Raw genomic sequence first — 15,479 nt, 5'->3', positions numbered from 1 at the left:
GGGACCACCGCTCTTGGAAGGCTGCAGCGGAGTGCACAAGAAGAGGACCCCCGGCCCAGCGCCAGTGTGTGAGAAACTGCAAACAACCAACACGGTTAGTTCACGGGTCAGTAAATGCATGGAAATGCCTACTGCCAATGGTTACACATTGGAAATACCGTCCAGATTTACTTCTGCTTGTTTGATTTCACACCTCACCACCTTTGCATTTTTTGACTGTTTTAGGATTAGCTGAAACTTTGCCAGGATTGCTGTGCCAGAGAATAGAGCTCACGTGTGAACATTTTGAAAGGGGCAGCAATGTTTGAAGTTAATTTATTGGCAGAATATGTTGATCTATAGCACTAAACAAATGCTTAACATTATGCAATGACTAATATCTAAACAGTTGTACAACTAAATATAAAATAGGCTTAAATATAAGGCAAGCAGGGTGGTATCTCAATTGGAGTGCACCCATTAGTTTGGGGGAAGCCCTCTGGCATGCAGTCAATCATGTGGGGATCATTTGTTGGTTTTCCAGTGCCCTTCGTTGTTCCAGAGCTGCACCACCTGCTGGAGGAAGTAACGCCTACCCCTGAGACACAACACAACCCACACCATGGCTCACTATGACTCGTAAGTCCAGTTCAGTTCATTCACAGAAAAACACAGAAATCACTCAAAGTTCTCTTTACAAGTCACTATTATAGACTATCATAGACAAAGTATAAAATAGGGCATAAAGGAGCACTTAACTCATTTCCAATGCTCATGGCTCCATCTGTCTGTTCCCTCTGTGTCTCAGAGGTGGGCTGTGGACAGAATCATGTCTGTTCCCTCTGTGTCTCAGAGGTGGGCTGTGGACAGAATCATGTCTGTTCCCTCTGTGTCTCAGAGGTGGGCTGTGGACAGAATCATGTCTGTTCCCTCTGTGTCTCAGAGGTGGGCTGTGGACAGAATCATGTCTGTTCCCTCTGTGTCTCAGAGGTGGGCTGTGGACAGAATCATGTCTGTTCCCTCTGTGTCTCAGAGGTGGGCTGTGGACAGAATCATGTCTGTTCCCTCTGTGTCTCAGAGGTGGGCTGTGGACAGAATCATGTCTGTTCCCTCTGTGTCTCAGAGGTGGGCTGTGGACAACAACATCCTCCATTCCTCCTTTGTTATAGATTCGCTTTTATTTTTGATTGATTGAATACTTTATTAGTTAAGTCCTGGGGACTTGTTTCCATTGTGGTCCTATGTGTCTTCATCAACCGAGCATAGCGTTGCTGTCGGGAGGAAACCACCTAACTCCATTTTTGAGATTTGATGGGTTTTGATACACATTGATACATGCCCATCAACAAATACAGCATGCTATCTTTAATATCAACAGTTAACACATTGATACATGCACATCAACAAATACAGCATGCTATCTTTAATATATATAACAGTTAACATATTGATACATGCACATCAACAAATTCACCATGCTATCTTTAATATATATCAACAGTTAACACATTGATGCATGCCCATCAACAAATACAGCATGCTATCTTTAATATATATCAACAGTTAACACATTGATGCATGCCCATCAACAAATACAGCATGCTATCTTTCGAAAAATAAAACGTTTTTGAGGGTCGCAGGCTCATCCATGGCTTTCCGAAATTATATCATAGGCCAACGAAGTCTATGGACCCTTCATTTGTGTGGAGAGAGCCTATAATGCTACATTTCCCGTCCCAGCAAGAAGTCTATGGACTTTAATGTTTGTTTAGGGTAAATTGTTATGTAATTTGTGCCAGCCAAGTCTATGTACTTTTATGTTTGTTTAGGGTAATGACAACGTAAGACGTCATCTTGTTGATATAAATACTGCCCTCGCTGCACCCCAGTACTAAAGCAGGAATAATAAAGGCAATTTAATGATAGAAATTAAGAACAAAGGAACAATTAAAAAAACAAGAAACAAATAAGAGTGAAAGCAGAAACTAGCTGTCCATTCCTATAGCTAGTTTTTAAAAATACTTTTGAAAGTGGACACTGAACTTCAAGTGGCCTGTCTAATTTCCAGCGGTAGTTGGTTCCAATTAGCAGTGAAAGCACTATCACCTTCCGTCACCAGCTTTGTCTTGGCGAGGTCAAGTAAAGGTTCGTCTGCTGACGGGCGGGTATGTGAGCAGACAGGAGGTCAAAGATATTTAAATAGGTGCCAGTCCGTTCAGTGATTTAAAAACAAAAGTCATTTTAAAATCAATGCTGAACGCCACTGATAGCCAGTGCAGTGCATGATGTCATTGGTAGTACGCAGAGCGGTTACTGAACTCTTCCACAGCCCACCTTTGAGACAGACAGAGCAAGCAAGTAAACAGAAGTGGTGCCAAATCACAGACGGCAGACAGGAGCACGGGTGAAGTGGTTAATCATTCGCAATGTTCTGACATTGGTGCTCAAATATAGCCTAATTGTTGACACAACACAACATCTCTTGGAATCGTCACGTGTTTAGAATCCCAAACTTTTTAGTCCGCGACCCAAAATAGAAATGAGATGTTTGCCTGGGACCCACACTAGTGAAAATAGCAGATCTACGTTGCTTCACGCCGGCATTGTGAGCTTGTAGATCGACTATTTTCTACTTCTTAAGCATTTGTTTTCCAATTGATGGAATTTCTTAGATTTTTCTTTGATTTCTTCATGAAATGTCTGCAAAAGATCTTTGCTTTTTTGGGGATGTTTTTTGAAAATATTTTGAAATAGTAATGATTATAAACAAAATGAAGGAATCAAAAAAGAAAGGGACCCATAAAAATGTGTCCACGACCCACATATGGGTCCCGACCCAGTGTCTGAGAATCAGTGGTTTAGGATAACTAAGACGCAGTGCTGGTGGTCCTCTTGTCCTATGGCGTGATTGATGCTGCAAGGATCGGAGAAGCCCTGGTTACAGTGTGTCTATGTGTATAAACAGTTGGCCTTCTGCTACATGCTAACAGATTGGATGACAAGGACTCGCTGGACTTCCATGACAACCCGCCTCACCCTGATAACGTGGTGAAAGAAGACGATAACACGGTACGAAATCCTATATCCATCAGCTAATAGAGGGCATGTGACATCCTCATTATACACAGAAGTTATGCGGGAACGCCTACTGTGTTGAGTGTCAAAAAACTACTTTCTGGCCTTGACAGCACACACTGTACATCCAAACAGAATTAAACATCGTTAAACTCCCTTTGCCACTCGATTTGCCACTCAGTTTATGCATGCACATACTGTACCCTCATATACATGAATAGCCAAATAAAAAAAGCTACCATTTAACCACATGAACCGTATAGTGTCCGTATTCTGGGCCTAATGCCCTGTACTGTAGGTCATAATCATAAGGCGAAGAGATTTGGTATATCAGATATTTATATTTTTATCACTGCTCCTTGGAGAGTGGAGTGAACTTTATGGATCTGAGATCACTGACCATGTCGTGGAAGATGTACTGTACGAGTGATTACGTAGAATTGGTCTCCGCAGCCTCGTTCCAAGAATATCACAGTATAAAGTATAAACCCAGTGGAGCTGAGTTCAGTTTGAGTTCAGTTTTGTGAAAATGCTGTTTTGGGGTCTGTCACAGTTGTTTGTTTCGGAAAAAGATTGAAAATTAACACATCTTTTCATGCTATTTACTATTTAGCCATTATCCTCCATTGATTATGAAGGGACTGGAAAACATAATCTACTGTAGTTCAGTCTTGGAACAGCTCGTGGAACTGCTGTTATGGGTTCTGTTACTGTGTTTTGTTTTGGAGTGCTGATGGCCAAACAGAGTTGCCAAGTGATGGAGTGTAATGTGTGAACTGTCACTGGGCTTAGACAGCTATTGTAAATTAATCCACCGCTTGCCAACAACTAATCCTGCCTGTGACAGAGAGAGAGAGAGAGAGAGAGAGAGAGAGAGAGAGAGAGAGTGAGAGTGAGAGTGCGTGCGCGTACTGCAGTATATTTAGGAGGAGAATGACATTGTCATGTCATTCTCTTCATTGTGTGCAGTTAGGAGTTCTGTCTGTCTCTGTTGCTATTTTAAGATATTAATAGGCTCCCATTCATGTTATCCCCACCTGTGGCGTGTGTGTGTGTGTGTGTGTGTGTGTGTGTGTGTTTGGTGTGTGTGTGCGCGAGTGGCTGGCTGACGAGGGTGCAGCTCACAACTATCGTATGTTCTCTGTCTGTACCCTTCAGCACAGCAGACAGGAGTCATCCATGTGAGTCAGACCCCAGGGAAATTTTGGTATTAATAGAAACATTCTGATAGGAAATATGGCGAGCAGCGGGAGACACCGTGATGTTGGAACCCCTGTGGTTTCATGAAGAAGTGTGGAGCGTGATAGAAATTACAATGCATTTATTCTTTACTTTTGAAGAGAGCAGAAGAAACAAACAAAAAGAAAAGCCAAATGGTTTATTTCAAAATTCGTTCAAAGTCTTGTTTAATTGTTTGTTTCACTGCAGAATCCCGAGTGTACGTTTAAATTAACACTGGTTCTACCACACCTGAATAAACTTGGTAGCGTTTCTGCTTGTTGTATTCGTTTTAACAAGCTATGTGTGGCAGGCTGAAGTCACGCTTCAGTTTACACCACTGGGTCTCAGTGTGGGGTCCTGGAGGCGGTTCCAGCTAAATGATTTATAGTTAGGAACCAAATGGACCCTTGCGTGACTGTAACCCTGAGTGTAGGCTACAAATAGAACCAAATCCATTTGGTTCCATCTATAGTCTCAGAGTTGAATCTAGAGTCAGTGTAGATTGTTATCCCAGAGATACAGTATATCATATCACATGAGGGTCCGTGGACTAATCACACTTGAAATGGAAAAGGTTGAGAATCCCAGATTAGACAGTACTTAGTTGTACAACAGTGTGTGAATGTGAAGTAGGGCCTACATTGTAATGTAAAGCGCTTTGGAGAAAAGCGCTATAAAAATGCAGTCCATTTACCATTTACCCTGTCTCTTCTCATGGTTTAGAGAAGATTGTGTGCACATTTAGGAGAGGATAAAACATCCACACACCGTTTATAAGCTCCAAAAAACTAACCAAATCATTTCCCTGATGAAGACCTAAAAGGGTAGAAACGTTGCACCAGTAATAAAGTATGTTTTTTTTAGCTTAAAAACACGTGTGCGTATGTTATATCTTCTCATGGTTTTACATGGTCGTTGCTGTATATTATTTAGTTTTCATTCTGTCTGTGACAGAATCCCTCCATTTCCAGGTGTATTTCATCTATGATGAAGAAGTGGAGGAGGAGGAGAAAGACGAGCCGCCCCCAGAGCCAGTGAAACCCGTCAACGACAAGCCTCACAAGTTTAAGGACCACTACTGCAAGAAGCCAAAGTTCTGCGACGTCTGCGCTCGCATGATAGTCCGCAAGTCCCTTTCTTTATTATGTTTGACCACTTTTAAAGACTGATTCATGCTTTGTTGTACGATGGTGCCGCTTGTCTAAAATAGCTCATCTACAACACGTCAGTACGACGGGGTATAACTTAAGTTAGTATCTTTAACAGCCTATATGTTTAACTGTGGTTTCAACTTCTAATTTATTCTTGTTTTCATTTTGTCTGCAGTCAACAATAAGTTTGCGTTACGGTGTAAAAACTGCAAGACCAACATCCACCACCAGTGTCAGTCCTACGTGGAGTTCCAGCGATGTTTTGGCAAAATTGTGAGTTTTCATCCCCCACTGCGAATAGTTATTGGACTCTTATACTGACTCATCTGCTATAAATCTCATACTGACTCTGCTATGAAAAGCCTACTTAGCATCTCCTCTCCTCTCCTCTCCTCTCCTCTCCTCTCCTCTCTTCTCCTCTCTTCTCCTCTCCTCTCTATAGCCTCCAGGTTTCAGAAGGGCCTACAGCTCTCCTCTCTACAGCAGTCAACAGAATGCCACAGTATCACAGCTGTTACCCTTCTGTGAGTCGAAAGTCCACACATTGTCCCAAAATAATATGGCTTCCAATTCCATTATAACATTTTAGTTAAATCAGACATATCGTATTTGACATAGGCCTACAGACAGACAAGACAGATAAGACAGTCAGTCAGTCAGTCACTCACTCACTCACTCACTCACTCACTCACTCACTCACTCAGAAACCCTCTCAAAGATGCAGTCAAAAACATCTCCCAGTGTTATTTCAAGTAAACTAAAAGCAACTAAATTCTGCAATATGGCAAAGTCAGTTTTTGCATTGGCAGACTCTGCGTCATTGCTGACTCAATGTTTGTTTGTTTATTTGAATGAGCTTTCACAGCCATAGTTCCTCTCTTCGTCTCTGCTTTGCCTGTAAGTAATATACAGCAGTAAAACAGAAAAATGACAAGTGAAAATAATATGCCCAAAATATAAAACCAAATGTGCCGTTTTTATGCTGTCGTTGCATCTGTTTATAGTAACATTATAAATTTGAGTTCCCAGAAGTTCCCGCATTAAAAGCGGGAAGGGCGATAAAGCGACAGTACCAATTTATTTATAAATAGCTCTTTTTGTCTGGATTGGGACGTATTTTCCAAACCACTGTTTCTCAACGTGCGGTCCAGGAAGGAACCCCCCAGGGGTCCATCTAAATCATATGTCAAACTCAAGGCCCGGGGGCCAAATCAGGCCTGTGAATGAATTATCTTTGGCCCGCGGGATAATATTTAATTAGTATTAGAACTGGCCCTCTGGAATATTGCACGGACCACCGGCACCATAATACTACAAGTCCTGCTTTGTGAGGATCATAGAACAGGAAACTGAGCTTAATAATAATGCATTTTCAGTTTTAAATGCATTTACTTTTTTGCTATTTGCCTGGGACGTCCTCCAGACCGCGGTGCCCGTGTGTTGAAACACAGTCCGGCCCTTGACTTCTACCAATTTCTTTATTTTGGCCCAACGTGTATTTGAGTTTGACATCCCTGATCTAAATGATTGATAGTAACCATATTGGAGGTTTCTGGTGTGCAACTCTGAGGGTGTACGGGTCCATTTGGTTACATTTGTACACTATAAGAGTTAATTAAATTAAAGATCTCTTCTTTTCAAACTTTTAAAGTCTTCCTCGTGGTCCTTCAAACGTGTATTAATAGGTTTCAACAGAGAAATCCACTCCAGTGAGGCAGTTTTCTTTTCTTTTTTTCCCGTGTTCTAAAGCTTTTCCAGCTGCAATGGAAAAGAATCCCTATTTGCCTGCGGGTGTCGCTGTTGAGTGATTTTGCCTGTCAATCATTGCCTCTGCTCTCCCCCAAATGGAGGTCTGTGGCCTAATCTATATCAAACCCTAATCTATATATAGATTAGGGTTTGATATATCAAACCATAATCTATATCAAACCCAAACCTGAGTTCCTTGAAATGAAAAAGGTTGACTGTTATAACCAAATATCGTCAATGTCGGGTGAGCTTGTAGATCTGCTATTTTCACTGCTTTTGTGTGACACTCTCGCGTGATGAAGCAGAGAAAAAGAGGAGATAACTAGGTTTCTGCCTGACAGCAACGACATACAGTACAGCCCCGCCCCCTGCACGGCACCCAGTTAGAGAAAGCAGGGTTTATCAGACTGGGTGCCGTGTAGGGGCTCTGCAGAATACTTTGATCATATTGGCATTTGATCAATATCCCTGCGGTTTAAACACACCGAGTCTCTTCTCCAAAAATAGGCGTCCCCACAGAATATGGATGCTATAGCTCACGTGGTTAAAAGTTATTTTCAATCTGTCCTAACGGAAATGGATATTCTCTCAAGTTTTCCTCGTAACATACTGCATCTTAGGAGAAAAGGTTGACCTAGTTACCTACTGTAATATGTTATGACATAAATATAAGGTGCTAATTCAGGGTTGCCACATGGATGAAAAGGTGCCAGCGGTGCCCTGAGCGGCCCAAAAAGGTTTGAGAAGCACTGACGTATAGAGCATGTCGTGGGAGTTGACCTGCCTGTCATCCTCTCTGTCGACAGCGCAGTCCAACCGCACGGACCCAGTGTTCGAGACGCTCCGCATCGGAGTCATCATGGCCAACAAGGAGCGCAAGAAAGGATCCGAACAAGACAAGAAGAATGTGAGTAGAATGTTCCCCCACAAGAGCTTTTAGTCAACACTCGTCCCTGCCACAACACTTTAGACTTACTTTTTAAGTCCAATGATTCCCAACCTGTGTGGGCCGCCAGGAATCTCAGGATATGGTTTGTATATAATTGAATGGCACACAGGGCTGAGGCCAAACTAGTCTAGAACTATTGTGTTGTGCTGGGGCTGGCATAATGATACTGGACACAGACAAATAGTTCCATGTGACAGAGGGGTCAAAGTTGAACAAAGGTTGCTCCATATGGTAGAAATGGGTCAACAATACAAACTACGCTAGTTTTGTGGATTTATTCATTTTTAATGAGTGGCCCCCAGACCTCCACCAAATGAACAGAACTACTGGATAAGTGGATATTCACCAAAACCAGACCAGAACTCCCAACAATTATAATATCTTTGCAACCACTATATTAATGTCAAGTATTTCCTACAGCTTTAAATCCAAAAATCTGAACCAACCCTTTAGCCTAAACAGAGGGTGTGTATCCCTTTCCTATATCTCGTCAACCACATAATGATTGTATGCACATGCACACCTCGTGCACATACTAGTGTACACAGTACACTCAACACAGTTGTTCTTCAACTGATGTAGTATAGTGCTGAACACATGCTTTTAGTGAAATTAAATGGGAAATGAAGTGTAGTATGGCATATACGGGAGAAAGGTTAAGGGGACTAAGTGATGGCTGGGGAGAAAGAAAAGTGTGACTGAATTCAACTACAGCATGCGCTCAACTTAGCCTGGGGACCTAAATGAGAAATAATGCTCTCCGAATCTGTGAGCCGTGCTCATTAAAACATACCGCCGCTCGCTTTCGGATCCATCATGCAGTAGGTCTGCTGCCCATGCTGACAAGCCATGGACTGAGAACTTAATATAAGATTTGATAAACGTTTATTGATATCCCCAGATGTATCAGAATGAAACACACAAGGTTATAAGGTAAATAAAAAACGAAATACTGAGCTAATAATGTACAACGTGATAGAGAAACTACTCTATTGAGGATATAATACTGCTTACAGTATACGTACTATGAATGTATGCAAATCTCCAATGACAATTAATAGTGTTATAGCCAGGACAATTCAGGACGACACAAAAACACAAATTGCAACGTCTAACTTGCTTGTCAACTGTGGTCCAGATGATGATGATGATGATGGATGAAGATGAGTCCCAGCCCAAACAGGAGGAGGGGAGGTGTGAAGGAGGTGAGTTTAAATCCTATCCAACTATAAATGCACCAAGTCTCTGTGTGTACTGTACGTACTGTACATGTGTACGTTTGTAATCCACGTAACTCGACAACCGTTCGCCCCGCCGACTTCAAATTGGACACACACGTTCCACACCCCCACAGGGAGTGCAGTGCCCGGTGTCGAGTCCGTCGGATAGCCGGTTGTCCAGAACCAGCACAAAAGCCTCTCCCCGGGCTCTGGACCTGATCACCCCTTTCCATATTTTAACTGTTTATGTTTTTGTTTTTTGTTTCTTTTAATGCCCTACTTCGTGGCACGCAAAAGTAGCTAAAACAGCAGATCTACACTCGTTCTACAATGAGCTTGTAGATCTGCTATTTTACCTATTTTTAAAAAATGCCAAAACAAATGGTATACTGTAACACAATCAGACTAATTAACAAGTGTTTGTCCAATCATTACAAAACTCACCATATATGTTTCATGACACTATTGAACCATGTGGGTGAAATTATTATGAAACCTTTCAATAGGCACCATCAGTTGCCAATCAAATTAACGCATTATCAGAATCAGTCAGAAGTGTCTAGACACTTTGCACATTTCAACTTCTATCAGTCTGTTTTGCATGGCTTAAACCCCCGAATAGCATCTTTTTGTCTACAGTGTACACAGTATATTTATATACAGTACTTATTTGTGGTTTTGTGGTACACTAGCCCAACAAGAGCCAGAGAAGAAGGGAGACAAAGAGAAGAAGGGAGACAAAACTGGTGCTGATGATAAGGTGAGAGAATCTGGAGATGATGATGATGTTGATGACAATCAACAATGAGATTATGAATGATAATGACAAGTGAAAGTTGCTGCACTTCCATATTCCAATAGTCTACTGGAATGTTCATGAACCCAGAAACGGTGGTTATAGTATAAACTTTTATGATTCAAATGTCTTAGGCTTAGAAGGCTGAGAAGACGAGATTAAGCTTGGTTGCTAAAAGTTGCAAAAAAAAAACCACTCCTTGGCCTAAAAATGGCCATCGCCGTCTTGACAAATGTGATGAGGTCAGCATATTTCATGGCCACAGGTGGGGATAACACTTTTAACATTTTTTCCTAACTGAATAGCCTACACACAAGGTGAAAATATATAATATCAGATCTACAACAAGCTCGTCGCGCTGTGAGCTTGTAGATCGGCTATTTCCACTATTTTAAAATGTTTATAAAATAATCTTGGAAAAAGGAACGGTTTGGGACATGCAATGTTTCCGCCTGACGGCGTCCAAATCAATGTCAATTGTGTGCATTTGTTCAGAGCAAGAAGCCCCAGCCAGGGAAGATTGGCGTGTTCAGTCAGACTCATTACTACCTGGCACTCTACCGCTTCAAGGCCATAGAGAAAGATGACCTGGACGTACAGTAAGCACTGTTCTATCTCTGTCATGCTTTAATTTACACGGAAATAGCTTACCCGAAAGCTCACATGCAGCGCTTTGTGAGCTTGTTGATCGGGTATCTTCAGCGCCTTCGTGCTTTCGTGCTTTTTGCTTCCCTTCTCGCTCCTGCTTTCTGTCTGGAAGAAGTCTTTTTACCTATAAGTGAACGTATCAATGTATAATAAGCTTGATTTACTAACTAGTAAAACGGTAAATGGTGCATTTATATAGCGCCTTTATCCAAGGCGCTTTACATTCACCCATTCATACACCGATGGCAGTGGAAGCCATGCAAGGTAGCCTCTATATACCAACCAGCACATCGGGAGCAATTTGGGGTTCAGTGTCTTGCCCAAGGACATGTGGACAGGAGGAGCCGGGATTTGAACCGCTGACCCATGGATCATTGGACGACCTGCTCTACCTCCTGAGCCACAGCCGCCCCTCGTATAGGCTGTAGTAACAAACGTTTTCAAATAATCAACAAAACAAAATAAGTAGGCCTACAGTACTTATAGCAAGTGCACTTAAATTCTTTCCACCACTGCCCACGCATTCACTCTCTCCATCTCTTTCTCTCTCTTGCACGTGCACTCTCTCTCTCTCTCTCTCTCTCTCTCTCTCTGTCATGTATACTCTCATTTATTTGTCCTTGTTGTGTATGTGAGCCTGTGTGACACACAGTGTGTGTCCTGTGTGTTAATGTTTCAGCGCTGGAGATCGTATCACGGTGATAGATGACTCCAATGAGGAATGGTGGAAGGTAAGCCCTGCTTTTGATTTATCATTATGACCCAGCCAATGTGCCTCATTGCACGCATCCGTGGAAATAATATTATGGGGAGTTTCCTTTAAAATAAAATAAAAAGGAAACTAAAAAATGAAAATAAAGAGGGGAAATAAGCTTCCCCTTGATTCAAATGGCAATAGACAACATTCAGCCACTTGGTGTCACACTTTTGTTGCGTAAGTTTGGCTGTTTCCCCTTTGTGTCTAAAAGGCAGGAATTCTTCAGAAATTATTTGACACCTTTTTAAAGGTGCTGTGTACTGTATGTATTTTAGTATTTGTTTGCATGCAGTAACAGTTAATAAATTCAGTACCGGTTAATACCAGTTAGTAAATAACAGTTCATAGTAACAGTTAATAAATTCAATACCCTAAAACCATTTTATACCAAGTAGTAAGTACCACCTCAGAAAATATCCATAATACCCTGATGTTAATATACAGGAGCGAAGAACCTTCCCCGTTTTATTCAGTTGGCACAGGAGGCAAATGTGTTGTATTAATGGACATTAGAAGTTTGCTCATACTGTCTACTCTACATCAGTGAAGCAACCGATTGATACAAAATGGGAAGTAACCGAATAATATATTATTTCAATGAAATGAGGCATACGTCTCATAATGCATTATGCCACGGACCCCCATTTGAAACCATTGTTTTTCTCTACACTCTGGGACCCCAGTCTACCGTACAAGTCAATAGGCAAGATTTCACGTATTGTTGTGTACAAAATATCTAAATAAAGGAGAAAAAAAGGTCAGTAGTCAAAGACAAGTGTCTGTGTGTGTTCCACCAGGGTAAAATAGGGGAGAGAACAGGCTTCCTGCCTGTTAACTACATCATCAGAGTGCGATCAGGAGAGCAAGTCTTCAAGGTAACACGCTCCTTCGTGGGCAACAGAGAAATGGGCCAAATCACACTAAAGAAAGACCAGGTGAACACGCACGCACACGCACGCACGCACGCACGCACGCACGCACGCACGCACGCACGCACGCACGCACGCACGCACGCACGCACGCACGCATGCACACACACACACACACACACACACACACACACACACACACACACACACACACACACACACACACACACACACACTAAATGACTCGAAGATAAATCAACCAATCCACAATACTGTTCCCCATTAACATGCCATCCTGTCCTGATACCATACTGATGACATGGAGGCTAACTTTAGCAGAGGCACATACATACAATACTCTACATACACAACAAAAGCATAATGCAGGAGCACAGTATACAGTAAACACACACACACACACACACACACACACACACACACACACACACACACACACACACACACACGTGCGCGCATAGACTCACGCACACCACAACCTAAAGTGCTGTAATTTGCTGCAGCTGTAATTTGCTGCAGCATAATGTATTGTCCTTCAGGTTAAGTGTCTATGGATTGTATGCTATCTTAATTAAAGCAGCCCTTAATTAAAGCCACGTCCCCCCCCCCCCCCCCCCCCCCACACACAGTGAGGGTAGATCTGAATTTTCCACTAGTTCTGGTCTATCGTTAATTAATACACCTTAATAATTCAGAGAGATTGATCAAGTACAGTGTGTTAGTCCGAAAGACAAGTAACACAGTCAATTTGACTGAATTAAATATGAGCCAATTATAATGGCTGCATACTTTATAGTTCATGGGTTTACAAAGTGTGTATAAATATATATATATACTGTAGTGTATACTGTCTATACCTAATATCGCTGTCGGGCAGAAACCTTGTAATCCATATTTCAACACACACACACACACACACACACACACACACACACACAAGGTGAATGAACGTGCCTGGTGTGTCCCCATGCAGATCGTGGTGAAGAAGGGAGAGGAGGTCAACGGTTACCTGAAGGTCAGCACGGGACGGAAGTTGGGCTTCTTCCCGGTCAACCTTCTCCAGGAGATCTGAGTTTTGGACCGGAGCGCTGCAGTGCATGCTGGGACCCCAGCCCGCCCGCCAGCCAGCCATGAGCCAGGCTGTGGTTGGTTCTGGGCTGTTCCACATCAATCACTGATTAGAAACCCTGATTAAAACATTGATTAAAACAAATCACCCCTCTGTGTCTGAGGAGGATAAAAGGCCATGAAGGAGTCCTTGTGGGGTCTTTCCCTTTTCACCGTGGGAGTGTCGAATCCACCGTAAGGATGCAGTGAATGTAGACTGTAGGCCTATGTAGGCTTACAGTAAGTAGAACTGTGTGGATGTACTGTATACTTGGAACCCAGATGCTATATATACTGTATACCGTATTATCTATATATATATATATACAGCGTTTATGCACTGATGGGGACAGTAGCTGTTACTGTAGCTCTGAAGGCTGCTGTCAGACGCGAGTCCCCTACTCTACTGTATGTCCATATATGGAAACCACTTGAAACTAGAAGGCCTGGAAATCTAAGTTAGCTAGTCAAAAAATTCCAACATATATTTCAAACAAATTATTTTTATTTATTTATTCCGGACACTTTTTTAGAATGGTGAAAATATGTACTATATTCACCATATAACTTTTAGATAGTTTTGCTATTTTGTTGAACAACAGATATATATATATATATAATTCAGCCTACACCAATTTAATGTTTATTAAAGGAACGGCAAGGGAAAAACATTGAATACGTTTTTGTAAAATATTCCAATATATCTTTGTATTGAATAACCTGTAGGTAACTTCTGTGCGTATATTGCAATCTCAGAGCTTTGCCTTCCTGTTTCAATATGCTGTTTAATGGACCTTTAGGCTTTTCATAAAAATACAAATAAAGGTCCAGCTGAAAATGTGTTCTTTTTTATTTCATCTCTTTGGTCCTCACTTTGGAGTTCATAAGACAAAGAATGATTTTAATATACTCTCACTCTCCAGAAAGACACACTGCTCTCGTAATGTCAAATCCTGACAGACTGTAATAGCTACTTTCTTTATTATACTGTAGATAATAAGTTGAATCTGGATAAAGGAGAAAATATGAACGCAGATAAAGCTATGACCACAAGGTCTAATATCTCTACATGAGTGAGCGTACCGTTGCTGTCGGGTAGAAACCTTGTACTGTATGTCCAAAAGCGTTTAAAAGAAGTGACAAAAGCCAATCTAAAAGCTCACAATGCGTCATGAGCTTGTAGATCTGCTATTTGTTTGTGAGACACTCTTGTATGATGAAGTGGTAGGGCATTAATCTATGAAAAAACAACCTAATATTGAGATACAAGGTTTCCGCCTGACATAAGAGGATTGATTCCCTGACATTCAGATCAGAGCCTAAGCTCATAGTGGCGCGCTACGAGCTTGTAGGTCTGCTATTTTTGAAAAATCGAAGAACGACTGACGTAGAAACATAGCTTTTTCAGAAAACTGTCAGGATGTACAGTAGAAGACATTTTTAGAATCTGATCTCAGGTCAGAATGGTCTAGAGGGACGTGCCATTCCTTCCACAGGTCTGTATCATGATGCCTTATTGGGACGCTGCTGTTGCCCACTTTCCATCAGCTGTTGTACGGCACTGGCTCTCAACGTGGGGGTTTCAGGGGGTCAAGCCAGTCAAATAAACACTTTAAAAAACAGAAGTTCAGCCCTGCACCCAGAGAGAGAGAGAGAGAGAGAGAGAGAGAGAGAGAGAGAGAGAGAGACACACACACACACACACACACACACACACACAGAGAGAGAGAGAAAGAGAGAGAGAGAAAGTGAATATGAAATTGTCACAGAATGGGGGCTGGATTTAATGTCTATATTTAGATCATTTACCAGCAGATTGCTGGAATAGCAATGGGAAGAATGCATGTGGAGAGAGAGAGAGATTTTCCATACATGAAGGGGACATACAGAAATTAACACAAGCACACAGTGAGTGGATGCTTGACTATGTCTATGTAAAG

The 15,479-nt window shown here is 41.8% G+C and overlaps 1 protein-coding gene across 1 annotated transcript; it reads left to right on the top strand.

Moving 5' to 3' along the window:
* Window positions 1-13,725, top strand: LOC308329064 (SH3 and cysteine-rich domain-containing protein 3-like). Its single transcript, XM_080783254.1, has 13 exons — window positions 1-94; window positions 524-618; window positions 2,970-3,048; window positions 5,247-5,421; window positions 5,602-5,699; window positions 5,869-5,950; window positions 7,982-8,082; window positions 9,263-9,329; window positions 10,037-10,104; window positions 10,636-10,739; window positions 11,468-11,519; window positions 12,343-12,480; window positions 13,406-13,725. The coding sequence occupies exons 2-13, from the start codon at window positions 602-604 to the stop codon at window positions 13,502-13,504; spliced, it is 1,080 nt and encodes a 359-aa protein (XP_080639380.1). The 5' UTR covers window positions 1-94; window positions 524-601; the 3' UTR covers window positions 13,505-13,725.
* The last annotated feature ends 1,754 nt before the right edge of the window (window positions 13,726-15,479 follow it).

The sequence above is a fragment of the Protomyctophum bolini genome (genome assembly GCF_963924005.1).
Source record: "Protomyctophum bolini genome assembly, chromosome: 2".
Classification (NCBI taxonomy): domain Eukaryota; kingdom Metazoa; phylum Chordata; class Actinopteri; order Myctophiformes; family Myctophidae; genus Protomyctophum; species Protomyctophum bolini.
Note: the sequence above shows the minus strand (reverse complement) of the source record. Positions and strands in the feature narration are given on the sequence as shown.